We start from the raw sequence: 19,537 nt of genomic DNA, 5'->3' as shown, positions 1-19,537 counted from the left end.
GTCACATTTTAAGTAGTAACACCTGGAAAGATGCACCCCAATAAAAATAAAAAATGATGTATCTTTGACTTGGGACCATGGAAGAGTTCCATGGAGGGGCTGAGATGTGAGCTGGGGGAAGATTTTCAACTGGATGGGAAGAAGCTAACAGATCCATTTGAGTACTTGGCCCTCTCATAAGAAGCAGAAAGTTTTTGGGATCCTTTTAAGTCCTGAAGCTTTCTTGTGAAAATTGTGATTAATTCATTAGCAATGAATAAATCATTATAATTTATACATAGTCATCCTCAAAGATTGCAATCCAAAAAATGAAATCACTGCTATCATCATGGTATTAGATATCACAAGGTAAATTCTATGATTTGGCCATAAATTTACAGAGCAAGGGTAGACTTTTTCAGAAATAAATGTTTTCAATGGGAAATGACCAATACACCGAAAAAAAAAAAAAAGTAAAAGAGAAAGTAAGTTTACATGATATGGTCATTCTCTTTCATCTCCTGGAGCTATGCTAAATATTTCTGATAATAAAATAAATAAAAGGGATGCAGAAGCAGTAGCCTAGCTTGACTTGAAGTAGCAGAGGAATTTGAGTATTTTCTATTGGATGATATAATTGGGGGCTGCCTTGATGGCTCAGCGGGTAAAGGATCTGCCTACAGGAGACACAGGAGATGCAGGTTCAGTCCCTGGGTCAGGAAGATCCCCTAGAGAAGGAAATAACAACCCACTCCAGTATTCTTGCCTGAAAAATCCCATAGACAGTGGAGCCTGGTGAGCTGCAGTCCAAAGGGTCACAAAGAGTCGGACACGACTGAGCATAAGCACTCACGTATGCACAACATGATAGGATCATTTTCTTCATTGAAACTGGTTTAGAAGGAAGCTGGAATACTATGTATCAGAAATATAAGTGTGTTTTGACTTGGTTCTGCTGAATCTCATTCTACATTACTGCAAAGCCACTTGACCCAGGTTGATTTACTAACATTGACTAACTGTTGTGGTGGATTAACTGTGGTTGCAAATTCCTTGTCACTCTCTCCATTAAGATTTATCTCCCCTTTCCTTGAATCTCAGCTGGCACTGTGACTATTTGGCTAATAGGATGCAATGGAAATAAGCCCGTACCACTTCCAAAGCCAGTCTTAAGGAGAACTGGCAGCTTGTGCTTCCTCCCTCTTGGGCTGTATCCTCCCAGAACCCAGCTGCCATGCTGTGAGAAGTCCAGGCCACATGGAGAAGCCACATGTTGGTGCACCATCTGACAGTCCCAGATCAGTTCCCAGCTGACATCTGGCATCAGCTGCTGGTCATGTTGTGAATCTTGACTTTTTCAGCTCAGTTACACCTCCAGTGGATTGCAGCCGCTACAGCTGGAGCAGAAGAACCACTCAGCTGAACCCAGTAATCCTGCGGGCTAGTGAGATGTAATACAGTGGTTGTTAGTTTAACAACAAATGTAATGTGTTTCAGGGCAATTTGTTTCATAGCAATACGTAACTGAAATAGCTTTCCCAAGAAAATCTCAGAACAGAGACTGGGGAAGAGCTCTTCTATTTAAACTATAAACAGATCATATGTAAATAACCTATGCTTAATTCTTGCAACTTCTAAAGATCACTAGGCAGAATTTTAGAAGGCTCTTGTTTTAGAAATTCGGCACCTTTAAGTTCATTTAGCAACTACATTAAATTAAAATTAAAATGCCTATTTCATTGTTACACTTTCTGGTTCTCTCATTTTTCCTATTGAAGTAATAGGTAAACAATATGTAATCAGATGCCTTCTTTTGATTGAAAACAAGAAACAGTATTGTTTGGTAGAAATAGAATGAGTCAGAATTTTGTTCAAAATTGGTGCTATTCGTGCTATTGTTTAATAGCTATGTGTCCATAACTAAGTTATATAAGCTGCCTGAGTCCTTTTTTTTTTTTAACAAAAAAGGTAATATGTTCTGTACAGAATTTAGTGAAGATCAGAAATCATGTATGGCAAGAGCCTAGCAGAGTGCCTGGAATCACAGTGGAGCTCTATAAAGGTAGCTTTTGTTTTTATAGAAGAGGTGGTTATGTGGTTTTAAAAAAATAATGTTCCTTGTTTAAGGGGACATGGAAATATTGGTGTTCCTGAGCTTTATTAAAGATGGAGGCTAAAGGGTTAAAGTGACATATGCTTGCAGTTCTTCCTACATACATACATGTTCTAGTCCAAAAGAAATTCTGACCCTCAATCCCATTCACATCACCCTACATTCACTTCTTTATTGCTAGTAAGATTTGCTAAAGGGATAAAGGCAACTTCTGACTCCTCGTCTCAAGTACAGACCTAGTGGAGAATTCCTTTTATTCTTTACTTCATGTCCTACTCCCTTTCTCAATTACATTTACCTTCCAACTGCATGGGAAACAACTCTAGGGGAGGCTGGCTCTCTGCAAACTGATCTTAGCTCCAAGAAGCCACAGGATTCATGAACTGCCTCTCCAGGGAGGACACATATATATCCCACAGTGTGATTTATGTAGTCTGTCTTTTAAGTTCCTATCCTTTACATAATCCATTCTTTTCCTTTGAAAGTGTTGGTCATCTTTAATATGACAGTTAGAGCAGTTCCCAGTAATTACTTTGCTGAAAATGTTTGTTCTGAATAATTAAGGCAAGGTGAATAGTTGGTATGGGCGCAACTGAAGGAGCACTTTTCTTAATTACAGGTTGCTTTTCTCAGTATCTGTGCTTCCCTGCCTGATCTGGGCTCTGAATTAGTGTTAGTCTTTGAAATCTAGGTGACCTTGGCTGTGGGTGAAATGCCAATGTGTGAGTATGATACTTGCGTGAAATACTGGTTTGGGGCAGAATCATGAAATTAAGTACCACAAATTTAACCTGGGTGATAGCTAAAGGAATTATAAATGATCGTAATTTAGCATAAGTATTTACTTGCCTAATTGATTTTGAACATTTCATGAATAATGATCATTAAGATCTTAATTCCTCTCAGTTTGAATTCTGTAAATGCCTCCCTGTAGATTTTCGATGATGTGAAATTTCATGTCTGTTGCTTGAATCTTTAAGAAAAATCTCTCTGCTTTAAAATCAAATAGTTAAAAGTTAGAAAGTGGGCATAGGAATTATTTTAAAGCATGAGTTACTGTGATATAAATGCAGGTTATACAGAGGTGAACTTAAGGATAATTCATTTTGCCCAGAATCTTGTCAGAGCCATAATTACAATTATGCAAATTGGTTCAGGCTTTTGTTGTTGTTGTTAGTTATAGTACTGCAAACACATTTTCAGATATCACTACCCTTTAAATCACTTATAATTATGGGCTAATGTCATTTTGAAAGAAATGATAATGTTATCTCATGCCCACTTAGAAGCTTAAAAATATTTCAAAGCAGTGGAAATTGTGTTTTACAAAATGGAATGTGCTTAAAGCAGATTCTCTCAGGACTTCAGGTTTAAATTTTATTGCTTCTGGGACTCACATGATGGTTATGTAGTATGGATTTAGAGACAGTTTTTAAGACTCCTATTGACATAGGTGAAGAAAATGGTTCCTTGGAAACCATTCAGGTGTCCAGTCACAGTAAAGCATGGATTAAAGATTCAGATGCGGACACGCAAGAACAGGAGGGTCAGGGCAGCCTGTTCTCTGTATTAAGGACAGTGCATTTCTTCCAGCCTTTTAACCACTGCTGTTTTAAAGAAAAAAGAAAAGAGGCGGCAGTGAAACTATCTTTAAGGTAAAGCTCCTGAAACTTAACCCTAAAGGCGTGCTCTTATAGAAAAGTCTTCTCAATCCTTGCAGTGCATTTATAGCTGAGGACATGTGGTATACGTTACAGCGCTCAGGGAATTCAGCCTCTGCAGTGTGGAGTCCCAGTGAAGGCTAATTTCAAGATGAAGCGGGAGCCTCCTCTATAGCTGTTACTTACTGGTGTTTCTTGTTGGCTGGACATCAGTCCGGGACTGCTGTGAGTGGGACAGGAGGATGGAAATTTAAAGGGGACCAGTGTGGGCACATAAAGACCTCTCTCCCCTCCCTGAGCACCCCCCTCTCCAATGTATATTCCACCCTTCACACTTGGGCATCACCAAGTCTTAACCCAATCATTGCGACAAGGGCTGAAGGCAGAGCTGTCCATGGTTAGGAGGGAAAAAAAAAAAAAAAACCAAAACATTCTTGCTGTCGGTTGAAACGCCAGGCAATAACAGTCCTCTCAGTGAACAAAACTTATTAGAGGGCTGGGGATGGAATGCTATCTCTCTGCAGCAGGCAGGAAGAAATTGCTGTTGAAAAGCTTACCTCTCTAGGGAGGAATCAGATATCAGACTTTGCCAAGCCTCAGGTCCAACCCATAAGGTCCCACCTACATCCACCCCCCGCCCCATCCTAGCTTTGTTAGATTGCTAGCATTGATCGCTGGCTTTTTCTGACCCAACAGTGGGTGCAGAAGAGAGAACCAGGGAGACTTTAGAGCATTTGAGGTGGGGGTGGAAGATTAGGGCAGCTTTGGTAGGAAGGAAAAAAACAAAGATAGAGAAGAAGGCTAGCTGGGTGGGGGCCATGGGGACTCAGCTTAACTGGTGTCTGCCTGCTTCTCTTTGATTTGATGGCCTTTATTCCTTCTAATTGGATAAAATAGGAAGTCACTGGCAGTCCCGCCTTGCTGGGTATCCTGATTCTACTCAGACCAGCCAGCAGCCCCAGAGATTAGAGGGGTGGGGGCTGGGAGAGGAGGGAGGAAAAAAAGAGAGGGGGGGGAGAGAGTCTCTGGATGAGGAGGGGGGAGACAAGGGGAAGAGACTGTGGAGAAGGCAAGAGCCGCAGAGGAAGAAAGTGAATGAGCGCTCGAGAAGGACAAAGAGGAGTGGCCCGGGGGCTGGGGGGAAGGCAGGGCGGCGAGCGCGGCGACCGCCCCTCCCGGCCGCGCTCTCGCCTCCAGCTCGCTCTGCGATGAGACGGTTCGCCGCGATGCTCGGAGGGCAGGCACCTGCTGCTCTGTGATGATTCAGCCCCTTTCAGCCGCCGCGCTCACACCACAGGATGCTGTTGCTACTGCCGCTCCTGCCGCCGCCGCTGCTGCCGCCGCCGCCGCTGGTCCTGCTCCTGCTTTTACTTCTGCATGACAGTTGCTTTCTCCATCTGAGCAGACCCCAGCTTCAGCTGCTCGAGGTGAGAAACATGCCTTTCAGTTTGGGCTACTGGTTTACTTAACTGACCGCCGCCGCATCAGCTCCTGGGTTTCTCCGCTGGCCTCCCGTCTTCCTGACCCTGCCAGGATGGTTTGGAGAAGCATATAAAAGAACTGCAAAAGTGGCCCAGAAACAGCAGTCAAGAATTACAATATACTTTTATTTGGTTGTTGCTAGAGGCTTTTTTTTTTTTTTTTTTTTTGGCCTCCCCTGCCTTCCTCCCGAACTCCTCTTGCTTTTGATAATGGCCTTGGACTTGGACGACTTATCGATTTCTCCCTGTAAGATGCTGTATCATTTGGTTGGGGGGGGCTCTGCATGGTAATGGACAGTGCGAGAGGCCAGGCCTCCTGGAGGTGAGCCGATGGAGATTTATTCCCCAGACATGTCCGAGGGAGCTGCTGAGAGGTCCTCGAGCCCTTCCACTCAGCTGAGTGCAGACCCATCTCTGGACGGGCTTCCGGCAGCCGAAGACATGCCGGAGACCCAGACTGAAGATGGGAGGTCCCCGGGGCTCGTGGGCCTGACTCTTCCCTGCTGCGTCTGCCTGGAAACCGAGCGCCTGAGAGGTTGCCTCAACTCAGAGAAAATCTGCATCGTCCCCATCCTGGCTTGTCTGATCAGCCTCTGCCTCTGCATCGCCGGCCTCAAGTGGGTGTTTGTGGACAAGATTTTTGAGTATGACTCTCCCACTCACCTTGACCCTGGGGGATTAGGCCAGGATCCTATTATTTCTCTGGATCCAACTGCAGCTTCAGCTGCTGTGTGGGTTTCAGCCAAGGCGTACACTTCACCTGTCTCCAGGGCTCAGTCTGAAACTGAGGTTCGAGTTACAGTGCAAGTTGACAATACCCTTGGGTCCTCCGAGCCCTCGGCGGGCCCCACCCCCAAGAACCGTATCTTCGCTTTTTCTTTCCGGCCGTCCACTGCCCCATCCTTCCCTCCACCCACTCGGAGCCCTGCCGTGAGACCATCCAAGACAGCCACTCAGCCACCATCAACAGAAACTAATCTCCAAACTGCTCCTAAACTTTGTAAGTAGAGAGAGACAGGTGAGGGTGTGTAGAGGAGATGGGTGGGCTTGAGGTCCTCTGAAGGGTTCTCTAGAGGTAGAGCGGGGTCCTTGCCTTCTCGGAGTTGAATGGCTCGCTTTGGTTTAAGCGCATCATGTGACTGGGTTGCTCAGGGAGAGATGAGTGAAAAGACCTTGCAAACTGCTGGGTAGAACTGATGCTCCCTCTTCCTGGATGGTGAAATCTGGGGTGAGCGACCCAAAGCTTCAGCATCTCTGAGCCATGCTTGACTTTCAGTTCAATTCCATTGGTTTCTAACACTTTTTAAGATGAAAACATCAGACCATTATATACATATATGTATATATATATATATGCATACATATAAATGTAACTTCTGTACAGCAGTGAGTACGATCCTGATTTTTTTTTTCCCATGTAAACTTTCCATCACCTCTCCTCACCTTCCTGTTATCCTTTGCCTTCCAGCCAGCCCAAGTTGCCAGTTATCTTTCTCCATCTCTTCTTCCTGTTCCCTAAACCACTTCTCCCCACGTTTGTACTTTAATTGCTTCTTCCCGATACCGCATGAAGTCTTAGATGTTTGCAGCACTCACCTCTTACCAGCATCAGAAGGTTGCTGTCATGCTCAGATTTTAGTTTGAGTTGCTTGAGCACTTGTTAGGGGCAGTTTTATTCAGGATCTGGTACAATTCTACATGAAAAGATTTTTCCCAAATTAGTTTATTTTATTTTATTTTATTCAAGTATAGTTGATTTTACAATGTTGCGTTAATTTCTTCTGTACAGTATGGTGACTCTGGTGTGTGTGTGTGTGTGTGTATGTATATCTACATATACATATATTCTTTTAATATTCTTTCCTATTATGGTTTGTCCACATTAGTTTTGCCTTCTGGAATCAAATATTTAAATAGCTTCCTTGGCAGTCATTAGAAAGTACAAGATGCATTAGTAAGATAAATCTTTTTTTTTCAGATGTGTCTTTTTTGTCCATAAGATTGCAGCAGTCCTATTTAATAATCTGTGAGTGAGGAGAGCCCATGCTCCTAAAACAATACAGAGCAGTCCTACTGCTGTCTGTACTGGGTCATTGCAATGCTTTGTAATGGAAAAGTTGACAAGGATGAAACCATGACTAGTCAGATGGTTTTAAACATCATTATAGAAGAGAGGCATTTTCTATAGCTTTTTAAAAACTTTTGAATTTATTTTTGTTTCACTGTCTTCTCTTCTTTTCACCACTGAAACTGTTTCCTTAGAAAAAAGTAAAGGATCAGAGAATTCGGTTGGAATATCATGCGTAAAGTCTAGGAGAGGTGAGGGTAAAGATTCTGTGATGAAATACCCCTACTGTTTCCCTCTAGATGGTAATGAAGATTAAAAATATCTTTTACAGACATGTTGTTCAGTATGCGGGAGAGCCATATGTTCTAGAAATGCAGAAAAACTTGATTTGTGCTTGTGATTCAGGCTCATTTCATACACACCAGTTTCAGTGGCAAAGATTTAAAGAAAAAAAAAAAAGAGGCTTGCTTTTCAGGTGTAATTAGGGAAGAACCTCCTTTCTGCAGACCCTGCTTTGTATCTTTATCAAATCCCTGAAGCATCATTAAAGATCTGACAGCCATCACTGTATTCACCGCCTCTTCCCACCTGGCAAAGTGACCGGGAAATAATACCCAGATGAAATGACAGGCTATAAAAAGCAAGTACAGATCCTGCAAAGAGAAGCAAAATTCACCGTGAAGACAAGGTTACTTCTTTTGTCTTTTTATCATTTTCAACTTCAGTCTTGAATTAAAATGTGCCTGAATCAGTTTAGCTCTTCAGAAAAAGAAAGAAGACCCTTTGGAAAACTCTTCGACTCAATCCTATAATTTTGTCATTGAAGGAAAACAAGCAAACAAAGAAACCTCCAGCACATTTTCCTGATCTAGGACTGTGTTAAAAAAGTATCTTGTGATGTTTTGAGAAATTCTTTTCTAAGGTAAATTCTTTTCCTAAGTGTTTTAATAGATTATACATTCCATACAGTTTCTTTTCTTTTTTTTTCTCAAGGCAGGACATTGATTTTTCTGGCGTTTCTATTGAGTGGAGAAGATTTACTACTGTCTAAAAGCATCATAGTAGCCAGTTCTGGCCAGATACACAGCTGCAGCACTCTGAGTGCATTGGAGATAAGCCTGCAAAAGCTGTCTGGGATGTAGTTTTCTGGAAAGTTAGGGCTAGACAGTTGGTTAACACTTTACCACCTATAGGGTTTGCTGTGTGAGACACCTAGGGTTCCTTTTTTGAACTAGTGCCTGAAAACAACAAAAACATAAATATCCTAAAAATTGTGAGTCTATATTTCTTTTATTTTGGAAAAGCACTGGTCCAGGGAGCTTTGGTTTTAAACACTCTTCAGTGATTGTTTAGCTGTTTAAGAAGCTTGTAACCATTAACCAAAGGAGGGCAAAAAAGAAAGAAAGAAGGAAAAGCTGGGCATTAAATAATCATTCTGAAATCTCTTTCACGTTTTGCTCTTCTGCTAAGAAACTATCGCTTAGTCACAGAAAGAACGGGGCTTTTCTTTCACCATCCTGCATGCTTTTGACATGCCTAAAGCTGTCACAGCTTATGTTTTAAAAAGACATTATCATATCTGAAACATGCTCTTGCGAGGTCTCAGAACTTGATTCTCCGTTTCTGTCTGGCTCAGCATATTCAGTGTATTATGCACAGAACTGTAGCCTTCAAGGTCATAGTCTGTGGAGGACTAATTGATTCTTCTATCCTGGAGCCGGTAAGAGTAGAACAGAGACAATCCTGGTAATTGTGTCTGCTGTGTTATTTCCCAAACCAATCTGCCTATTAGCACATTAGGGTTTTATTCCATAAATACTAGAATTACTCTCTCTCTTACTGACTCTTCTAAAATCAAGACACTCTTTGTCTTTATTATATTAGGCAAAATGTCACCTTTTAAATCGACTAGAGGTATAGTGACTACGTCAGCTGTTTTAAATGAGTATTTCTTTCATAAGGCAATATAATTTCATGTTCTTACCATCTTAGACGGTGCATTCAAGTAGAGAGTAAGCAATCTAATACAGGGCTCTAATTTACTATTTAGACAATGCATAAAATATGAAAACATTACAACATGTATATGTAATTCTAAAGTTTTTCTGTGCGTGGTTAGTGGTTTCCCACTGTAATTATATTATCATGTTAATAGTTTATAGTTTTCATCAAGGCAATTCTGGAACCATTCATTTGTCTCCTTTGCCTGGGCTTTAAGTTTTTTCTTACCTTTTGTTTATCTGGAAAGATCTGATGCTGGGAGATTGCAAACTTAGGTGACTATAAAAAGAGCTGATTAATTAAGTTGTAACCGGGAAACTAGGGTACCATCCTGAAAGAAAATATATTTCTGAATGGTGCAGCCTGCTTGACAACTGACTCTGGGGTATAAGAATGTATTAGTATTTTCTGGGACTTCCCAGTGGCTAACACTCCATGCTCCCAATGCAAGGGGCACAGGTTCAGCCCCTGCAGGGAACTAGATACCATATGCTGTAACTAAAAATCCCACGTATCACAACAAAGACTCAGTGCAGCTGAATAAATTATACACACACACACACACACACACACACATACGCAAAGAATGCATTAGTATTTTCATCTTAGGCCAAACTTGTTTTACTTTTTCTTAAATCTTTGTACTGTTGAGTTTCATGGCACACCATTGTTACCAGAGTGACAATATGAATTACTACACTATGCAAAATTCAACATGATCAATTGAATATACTATAGGATTTTTCCCCTTCTGTTGGGAAGTGGCATTCATTTTAAGCCCAGTAGACTCTTCTAGTTTCTTGCAACTGTACCTATAGCTGTTTCAGAATGGTGATTCCACATAAATTTTCTCTGTTTTCACCATCTTTGTTGAAAGCCTAAGACATTAAAAACTGGAAGAAACTGGTAGATCCTCAATGTGAACTAAATAATTTTATTAATTTATTGATGAGGAAAGCCAGTCTCCGAACAATTTAGTAAAATGAACCCATTTATTAAAATTCACAAAACTCTGAAAAGTTTAGGGAAACCCTAATAGTGGAAAACAGAGCAATGTCCTATCTCCCAGAATTTAATCCCCAACAGTGCTGTTTTCCCCTATCATTTTTCCCCTGTTCTAGAGGATTAGATGTGAAGAGAAGTGAAAATCACTCAGTTATGTCTGACTCTTTAGATAAGGGTCTTCCCAACCCAGGTATCGAACCCAGGTCTCCTGCATTGCAGGCAGATTCTTTACTGTCTGAGCCCCCAGGAGGTCCGAGAGTACTGGGGCAGGGAGCCATTCCCTTCTCCAGGGGATCTTTCGAACCCAGGGATCGAATCAGGGGCTCCTGCATTGCAGGTGGATTTTTTAACATCTGAGCTACCAGGGAAGCCCAAGAGAGTTAGAGCTGGAGACCAAATCTGGTAGTTTAAGTAGCATCTGACTGCTAGTTACAGAAGTACTTCATGTGGGACCAATGTTCATGTGTATAGAGTTCACACTTAAATTTTCTTTTTACTCTCTTGTTCTGTTCTTAAATTTTCTGCATTTACGATCTTTTTTATTTCATCACTCGTACTGCATTCAGCTCGCTTTTGAAAAAACAGCTTAGTTTTTCTCAGATGACCTCTTTCCTGACAGGCAGCAGATGGCTATATGGCTCACCTCTTTCCTGAGCATCCCAATTTAATTATTTTTCCTTATTCCTTTATGATACCCAGTTTTGCTTCCTTCCTCTCCTTCTCACACTCCCAATTATATCTTGAATCTTTCTTATTTTCCTAATTATGCCTTGTTGGCTTTTCTATGTCAAAATTCCACTACACTCTAAGATATCAAAGCATTTTCACTTGTCATTTCTTTCCTATAGAACCCTATTGCATTTTAATACTGAACAATACTTAGACGTTTTACAAAAACACATACCAAAAAATGTCTTCATCTGATGAACAACATACTGGTTTGTTACAGCCACCATTGGTTCAAAATTTGGCCCTTTTCTTTATCTCACCTTCTTCTTTTTCTTTATATTAACATATAAATATACATATCAGCATTTTTGCATTGCCAGAAAATCATCATGTCCCAGACCATACATCTCTGTTTGCCTTCCTTCCCTTTGAATAATGTCGCATTGTATCCTTTTAAAGCATGAAGGAAGAGAGAATCTGTAGATTGAGAAATAAAGACATTAAAGGTTATGACTTGTCTAATGTTGAGCTAGAAACCCTGAGAACTAGTTCTATAACTCTCATCCTGGACTTTCTACCAGGCCATAAGTGATACCATGTCTGCTTCTGTGCTTGTTTTTCTGTTTTTATTATTGTTGTTGTGTTCGTGTTTCAGTTTGCTTCTGTTGTTTCCTCTTTTTCTTTATTCAGTGAATACATATCAGGCACCCACTATGTGCCAGGCATGGTTCTAAATGCATCATATCCCCATAAAATCCAGTAAAAGCCTTTGCCCTCATAGAGCTTATATTCTAGTGGATTTTTACAATCAATGATCACAACTCTCGTTTCTTTACTTTGCTACATAAATACTCTCTGAATTCAGTGTTTCTTCTCCTCACCTTCATTTTATTCACATTTTGACTGCCATTCCTGTTCACTAGTATTCCTCTTTGTGGAATACTGAACACTTAACCAATGATATCCTCTATCTTAAAGTGAAACCACTTCTATCTCTGCTGCTGGTAACTTTGCCTGATTCCTGTTCAACCTCTATGACACAGTTTAACCAAACCATTGACGTGGTCAGGAAGGGAAAATGTGTTTAGCCCTTTTAAGAACACTCTCTTAAAATGGGAAAGAGCAACTAACAAGCTGCTCTTTGAGACCCCATGGACTGTCTTCCTTTGGGCTTCTCTGTCAGTGGGATTTCCCAGGCAAGAATATTGGAGTGAGTTGCCATTTCCTTCTCCAGAGAGTTTTCCCAACCCAGGGATGTGAATCTGTGTCTCCTGCATTGCAGATGGATTCTTTACTGCTGAACCACCAGGAATGCCCTAAAATAGAAAATATTTCCTTATTTCCACCATGTAAAGATTGTCAGATTGCTTGTAGATTCTAGCAAACTGATTGCTGTAAATATTTTTTAAATCATATTTTCTATGTATTTTTATGACTTACTGAACAAGGGTATTAAAATATTCTCAACAATTTTTAGTTTCATTGTCCAGAGAAAGGATTGAATCTGTCATTAAGTTGTTTAGTTCCCAAATTGAAATAAAACAGGTTCATATACTGTTCACATGAGTAGGAGTGATCAGTCTTCATCATCTCAAACCTTGTTGCCATCTTTACTGCAGTGAATTGAACCCAGTGTTGTGTATGAATATGCATTCAAAGATTATTTCTAACAAATATAATAGATATTGTTTAATAATAAGAATTTTATATGTTGAACGTTTGGAGAGATGGTCCAGGTGTCTGCCAGAGGGAGGAAATTAAGATCTGGAAAAATGAAGTGACTTACCCAAAAACAGTATAGCTAAGTGCTTTCAATGCTAAGACTAAAACAGAAATAACTCTTGTCTTCTCTACACCCTGCTTTTCTTGTCCAAATTAGGTTTAGCCTTTATTATTCAAATAGTATGTATTGCCTTAATTCAAATGAGTGTGACTTCCTATTTATTATTTAAATGCTAACTAGTAAACTCATCACCCCACTACAGATCTCTTCTTTAAAGAAGAGAATTTTCCCTTTCTGAGTTTGATCCGTATAGGAAATCAGTTTGGCCTTTCCCAAAAACATAAGTATATGGGAGAATTTTTTAAATTTATTTATTTTTAATTGAAGGATAATTGCTTTAAAATACTGTATTGGTTTCTGTCGTACATCAACATGATTCAACCTTAGGTATACATATGTCTCCTCCCTCTTAAACCTCCCTCACACCTCCCATCCCATCCCACCCCACTAGGATGTCATAGAGTACCCTTTAGAGCTCCCGAGTCATACAGAAAATACCCACTGGCTATCTATTTTACATATGGTAATGTATGTTTCCATGCTCCTCTCAGTTCATCCCACCCTCTCCTTCCCTAACTGGGTCTATAAGTCTGTTTTCTATGTCTGCATCTCTATTGCTGCCCTGCAAGTAGGTTCATAGTATCATCTTTCTAGATTCCATATATATGCATTCATATAGAGTATTTGTTTTTCTTTTTCTGACAGTTCACTCTGTATAATAGGCTCTAGGTTCAGCCACCTCATTAGAACTGACTCAAATGCACTCCTTTTATGACTGAGTAATATTCCATTGTATATATATATATATACCACAGCTTCTTTATCCATTCATCTGTCAATAGACATCTAAGTTGCTCCAACACCCTCACTATTGCAAATAGAGCTGCAGTGACCATTGGGATACATGTGTCTTTAACAGTTATGGCTTTCTCAGGGTATAGGCCCAGTAGTGGGATTGTTGGGTCAGATGGTAGTTTTATTCCTAGTTTTTTAAGGAAACGCCATGCTGTTCTCCATAGTGGCTGTATCAATTTACATTCCTCCCACCAGTACAAGAGGGTTCCCTTTTCTGCACAAGCTCTCCAGCATTTATTGTTTGCAGATTTTTTGATGATGGCCATTCTGACCAGTGTGAGGTGATACATCATTGTAGTTTTGATTTGCATTTCTCTGCTGATGAGTGATGTTGAGCATCTTTTCATGTATTTAACTATCTGTCTTTTTTGGAGAATTCTCTGTTTAGGTCTTTGGCGCACTTTTGATTGGGTTATTTGTTTTCCTGGTACTGAGTTGCATGAGCTGCTATATATTTTGGAGATTAATCCTTTGTCAATTGTTTCATTTCCTATTATTTTCTCCCATTTCTGAGGATTGTTTTTTCACCTTGTTTATAGTTTTCTCTTTGGATTCCTTTTCTTAAAAAACTTTTAAGTTAAATTAGGTCCCACCTGTTTATTTTTGTTTTTACTTCCTTAACTGTAGGAGGTGGGTCATAGAGAATCTTGCTGTCATTTATGTCAGAGAATGTACTGCCTATGTTCTCCTCTAAGAGTTTTATAGTTTCTGGTCTTACATTTAGGTCTTTAATCCATTTTGAGTTTATCTTTGTGTATGGTATTAGGAAGTATTCTAATTTCATTCTTTTACATGTAGCTGTCCCATTTTCGCAGCACCAGTTATTGAAGAGACTGTCTTTTCTCCAGTGTATATTCTTACCTCCTTTGTCAAAGATACAGTGCCCATAGGTGTGTTTATATCTGGGTTTTCTGTCTTGTCCCTTTGATCTAGATATGGGAGAATTTTTTAACAATCAAAGCTAACCCGACTGAAGTGTGCTCCTTACTTGGAAAGAATTTAATACCTTCTTAATAGAATATTCAGTCAGTGGCATTGTTGAGGGACATTCATGCTCCTAGAAGGTTATTAAATATATTTACTACTGATGTCTTTTACAGCTTTGACTTCTGTCTTGCCCTAGACCTTAGCTTTCTAGTTGGGAATTTTCAAAAATTTTTTATTTTCTATTGGGGCATAGTTGATTAACAATGTTGTGTTAGTTTCAGGTGTATAGAAAAGTGATTCACTTACATGTATACATGTATCTCTTCTTTTTAAAATTATTTTCCTGCTTAGATTATTATAGAATATTGAGCAGAGTTCTCTGTGCTATATAGTAGCTCCTTTTTGATTATCTGTTTTAAATTTAGTAGTGTGTACATGTCAATGCCAAACTCCCACTCTATGCCTCCATCTCCCCCTTCCCCTCTGGTTACCATAAATTTCTTCTCTATGGCTGTGAGGAGCAGACTGAAATTTTAATCCCCCGTGCCATTCCTCATAAGCTTGAGCAAGTTAGATCACCCATCCGAATCTGTTTCCTCATTTATTCATAAGAACAGTAGTGTGCATCTCTTGGGGATGTTTGGAGGATTCAATGGGTTAGTGGAAAACAAGAAATCCTAAGCCTAAGATGTAGTAAATACGAAACCAGTACCAATTTTTCTCTCTCATTCTACTTAGACTCCTTTCTTCATTTTATTCTTTTCCCCTTTTGATCTTGAAAGTATAGTTTTATAACAAAATCTGGAGAATAGTTTGGGAGTCTGGGAAAGCTTGTGAAAGACTTAGAAGATGAGAGCTGAAGAAGCATCATGGTGCTGTGGAAACTGTACTGGAAACTTGTCATCAAATCCCAGTTCTGCCATTTATAAGCTGTATGACCTTGAGAAAATTACATCACCATTTGAGATTCAGTTTCTACATCGGAACAAATTGGAATGTTAATCCTTTAAATGCTCATGAGATTCTCTTTGAGGGTTACGTAAATTACTCTGGGAAAAAATATTGGGATATTAGGACAAGACTTAAGAAATATTAACTTCCTTCCTCTCTCTAGCACCATTCACATAAACACTATCTAACAGATGGATTAATTTGGTATGTCTTAGAATCATATAGAATTTTACTAATTTCTTGAACTCTAGTATCATAAAAGTGATTTACCCCCATAAAAACTGTTAGGATACGTAGATTGATTCTCTTTGAGGAATGTCGAAAAGTCACAGTATGAGGGACTTTCTTACAGGAAGAATGATAAGGAGTTACTTGCAAGAGAGAAAAAGACAGGTAGTAACTAAAGTTGTGTTTCTCAAGAAAGTACCTTCTCGGGAAGGTCAGAGTAGTGACCAGGAATTTATACAGTGTAAGTATAGGGCATGGGAGGAGCTGGACCCCAAGGATCATGGATCTTTATTTATCTGAATGGAAATGATGTTCACCAAATGTTTTTCATTGTCCCAAACTGGAATTTCTGGGCCCCAAAAGATAGCAATTCAGCTGTTGTCAGCATTTTTGCAAAACCCATAAAAATAATAATCTATGTAGAATAATTTTGGTGGTGGTGGTTGGTGGTGGTTTAGGCACTAAGTTGTGTCCGACTCTTGCAACACCATGGACTGTAGCCCGCCAGACTCCTCTGTCCATGGGGTTCTCCTAAATTTACAGGAGCCAGATCAAACATAGCAGTTGTTTTAATTTGGTTAAAATTGTAGCATAAACATATATATGAATTCTACAAATAATATATGTGTTTTATGTGTGCCCATAATATCCTGAGTAAAAGGAGAATTGATTTGATTACCTAATAACTAAAATTTGGTACATAAAATCATTTAAAGTATAGAGGAACAGGTTGTTTATCAATAAGTTTCAAAACACAGATAAAATAAAAACTCTAGCCCTGTGTCTAAATGCTAGAGGCTTGTAAAAACTAAAAGAAGCAAAAAAATTGTTATAGCAGCAAACAATAATTATATCTTAAATATATCCTGGAGATTCTGCTACAGTGAACTTAAAATGAAATCTTATTAGCTGGGATATTGGTCCCTGTACTACAAAAAGAAAAAAATAAGCAATTCTGGATTCACCTAAGGGCCTTTGATATTTTTATACATCTAATGATCTTTCTTGCATAGAGATGTAATTTGTAAAAGCTTGTCACTTACCAACATGTATAATAATCAGCACAGGATATGTGTTTTCATTTATTCTTTACTGTAGAACCGTATGGGAAAACTTTTATGTGTTGGTCATTTTGATTCTTATCTATTCTAGTATGATTGATTTGCTGCAGAAATTGAACTCTGAATCAATATTGGAGCAGCGAGGCCACCACTTCTAAGGGGGAAATACTTGATAACATACTAGGGCAGAGGCTTTTCTGACAGTGTAGTGGAGATAAGCTGATAGATCCAATGAAATTTGATGAATTACCATGGAAAGCTTCCTACAATAAAGCATTTTTTATTTTTCATCACAAAGATGGTGTGACAAGGCGAGACTTGATTTACTGTAATTTTCAGTGATATGCACTTGAGGTTTGAATTGCCTTCTTTGAGGTGCTGCCGTCCCAGCCAAAGGGGAAATTTATGAGCTCTGTTTTAATCAAAAGTTAGTATGGAATTTAATACTGAAGTAACTAACTACTTTTAAAAAGTGTCTTCCAAACTCATTTTATTTTAAAAATTTGTTATCTAAAATTAAAGCAAATGTCCATTTCTTCATATGCATTTGAAAATGGCAACCACATTGAAGACAAAGATGGTGGCCATGAAGCAAACATAATGAACAGGCAAAGAAATGACACCAGAAGTTTCAAGTATTAGCTTTGCTATCTATGTTGGTATCCCAGTTCAGTTCTGTCACTCAGTCATGTCCAACTCTTTGCAACCCCGTAGACTGCAGCATACCAGGCTTCCCTGTCCATCACCAACTCCCAGAGCTTGCTCAAACCCATGTCCATTGAGTCAGTGATGCCATCCAACCATCTCATCCTCTGTCATCCCCTTCTCCTCCCTCCTTCAATGTTTCCCAGCATCAGGGTCTTTCCCATTGAGTCAGTTCTTCACATCAGGTGGCCAAGAATTGGAGTTTCAGCTTCAGCATCAGTCCTTCCAATGAATATTCAGGACTGATCTCCTTTAGGATGTACTGGTTGGACCTCCTTGCAGTCCAAGGGACTCTCAAGAGTCTTCTCCAACACCACAGTTCAAAAGCATCAATTCTTCTGTGCTCAGCTTTCTTTATAGTCCAGCTCTCACATCCATACATGGCTACTGGAAAAACAATAGCTTTGACTAGATGGACCTTTGTTGGCAAAGTAATGTCTCTGCATTTTAATATGCTGTCTAGGTTGGTCATAACTTTTCTTCCAAGGAGAAAGCATCTTTTAATTTCATGGCTGCAGTCACCATCTGCAGTGATTTTGGAGCCCAAGAAACGAAAGTCTGTCACTGTTTCCATTGTTTCCCCATCTATTTGCCATGAAGTAATGAGACCAGATGCCACAATCTTTGTTTTTTAATGTTGAGCTTTAAGCCAACTTTTTCACTGTCCTCTTTCACTTTCATCAAGAGGCTCTTTAGTTCCTCTTGACTCTCTGCCATAAAACTGGTATCATCTGTGTATCTGAGGTGATTGATATTTCTCCTGGCAATCTTGATCCCAGCTTATGCTTCATCCAGCCCAGCATTTCGCATGATGTACTCTGCATATAAGTTAAATAAGCAGGATGACAATATACAGCCTTGACGTACTCCTTTCCCGATTTGGAACCAGTCTGTTATTCCATGTCTAGTTCTAACTGTTGCTTCTTGACCTGCATACAGATTTCTCAGGAGGCAGGTAAGGTGGTCTGGTATTCCCATCGCTTGAAGAATTTTCCAGTTTGTTGTGATCCACACAGTCTAAGGCTTTGGCGTAGTCAATAAAGCAGAAATAGAGGTTTTTTTCTGGAACTCTCTTGCTTTTTCTATCATCCAGTGGAGGTTGGCAATTTGATCTCTGGTTCCTCTGCCTTTTCTAAATGCAGCTTGGTGTCTGAATGTTGGTGTCTGATGGTGATATGATCTTATTTCTCTAACATTCCTCTCTTCTCCATCCTCTCATTTTTTTGGGGGGGAGTGGGGGAGGCCATGCCACATGGCATGCAGGATCTTAGTTCCCCAGCCAGGGATCAAACCTATGCCCTCTACAGTGGAAGCACCAAGTCTTAACCACTGGACCTCCAGGGAAGTCCTCTCTCTTTGCTGTTCTACAGTTACTTTTCTCTTTACCCTTCTCACCATTTCTTCTTCTCCAATAGGCCTTTCTGCTCATCCCTCCTCAATTTTCCCACCATGCTCTGAAACCGGGGTCCCAGAGCATCAGAGGATGTGGAGCAGATGTTCCAGACCTGTGGTTTCTCCCTAGATGGGGTGGGGGATGGAGAGTGAATGAGACCTGAACCGCAGACTTGACCACGAACAGCCTGATGACTTTCACTGTTGCCTCTTCCTTTGCTAAGTAACAGGAAGTATTTGTTTTATGAAATATGTTTGTGTCATGCAATAAAAGCTCCATAAATAAATGGAATGATCTAAAGACAGTGGAATTGAACTCTTGTTAGCATTTGTTTTTAATCCCTTGGTGGAGCTTCCTGGGTCATAATTGCTTGCTCTTTTGGGAGCAAAAGGAATCAGTAACCATTGATTGTTACATGATGCTAAGTATTGCCTACAAAGCAAATCTTAAGAGTGATTAGTGGTAGCATTGAGTGTTACAGCTCTGATTTTTCCTGGCTATAATCCTTGAGCAAGCTGGGTTTTTACAGTTTTACCATCAAACAACTCATGACTTTTCAAAGAGAAGATAAAAAACAACATCATGTCATCTGTGAAGACTTGGGTTTACATAGGGGGAAAAAAAAACATTATATAAAATAATTACTTCAATCTTTTT

General features: G+C 39.7%; 2 protein-coding genes across 13 annotated transcripts in view; both read left to right on the top strand.

Moving 5' to 3' along the window:
• The window catches only part of NRG1 (neuregulin 1), a 228,912-nt gene that overhangs the window by 99,665 nt on the left and 109,710 nt on the right, over positions 1 to 19,537 (top strand). For 5 of the 12 annotated variants that reach the window (XM_070459916.1, XM_070459914.1, XM_070459915.1 and 2 more), the window contains exon 1: positions 5,565 to 6,234. The exons of the other annotated variants lie outside the window; for them this stretch is intronic. In XM_070459916.1, the coding sequence (XP_070316017.1) occupies positions 5,565 to 6,234 (670 nt within the window). Of the gene's footprint in view, positions 1 to 5,564; positions 6,235 to 19,537 lie in introns of those variants that run through there. 12 annotated transcript variants of the gene reach the window in all.
• LOC139032583 (uncharacterized) lies at positions 4,810 to 5,231 on the top strand. Its single transcript, XM_070459926.1, has one exon. It carries the CDS (start codon positions 5,052 to 5,054, stop codon positions 5,220 to 5,222), a length of 171 nt encoding a protein of 56 aa, XP_070316027.1. The 5' UTR covers positions 4,810 to 5,051; the 3' UTR covers positions 5,223 to 5,231.

Source organism: Odocoileus virginianus, chromosome 32, assembly GCF_023699985.2.
Source record: "Odocoileus virginianus isolate 20LAN1187 ecotype Illinois chromosome 32, Ovbor_1.2, whole genome shotgun sequence".
Classification (NCBI taxonomy): Eukaryota; Metazoa; Chordata; class Mammalia; order Artiodactyla; family Cervidae; genus Odocoileus; species Odocoileus virginianus.
Note: the sequence above shows the minus strand (reverse complement) of the source record. Positions and strands in the feature narration are given on the sequence as shown.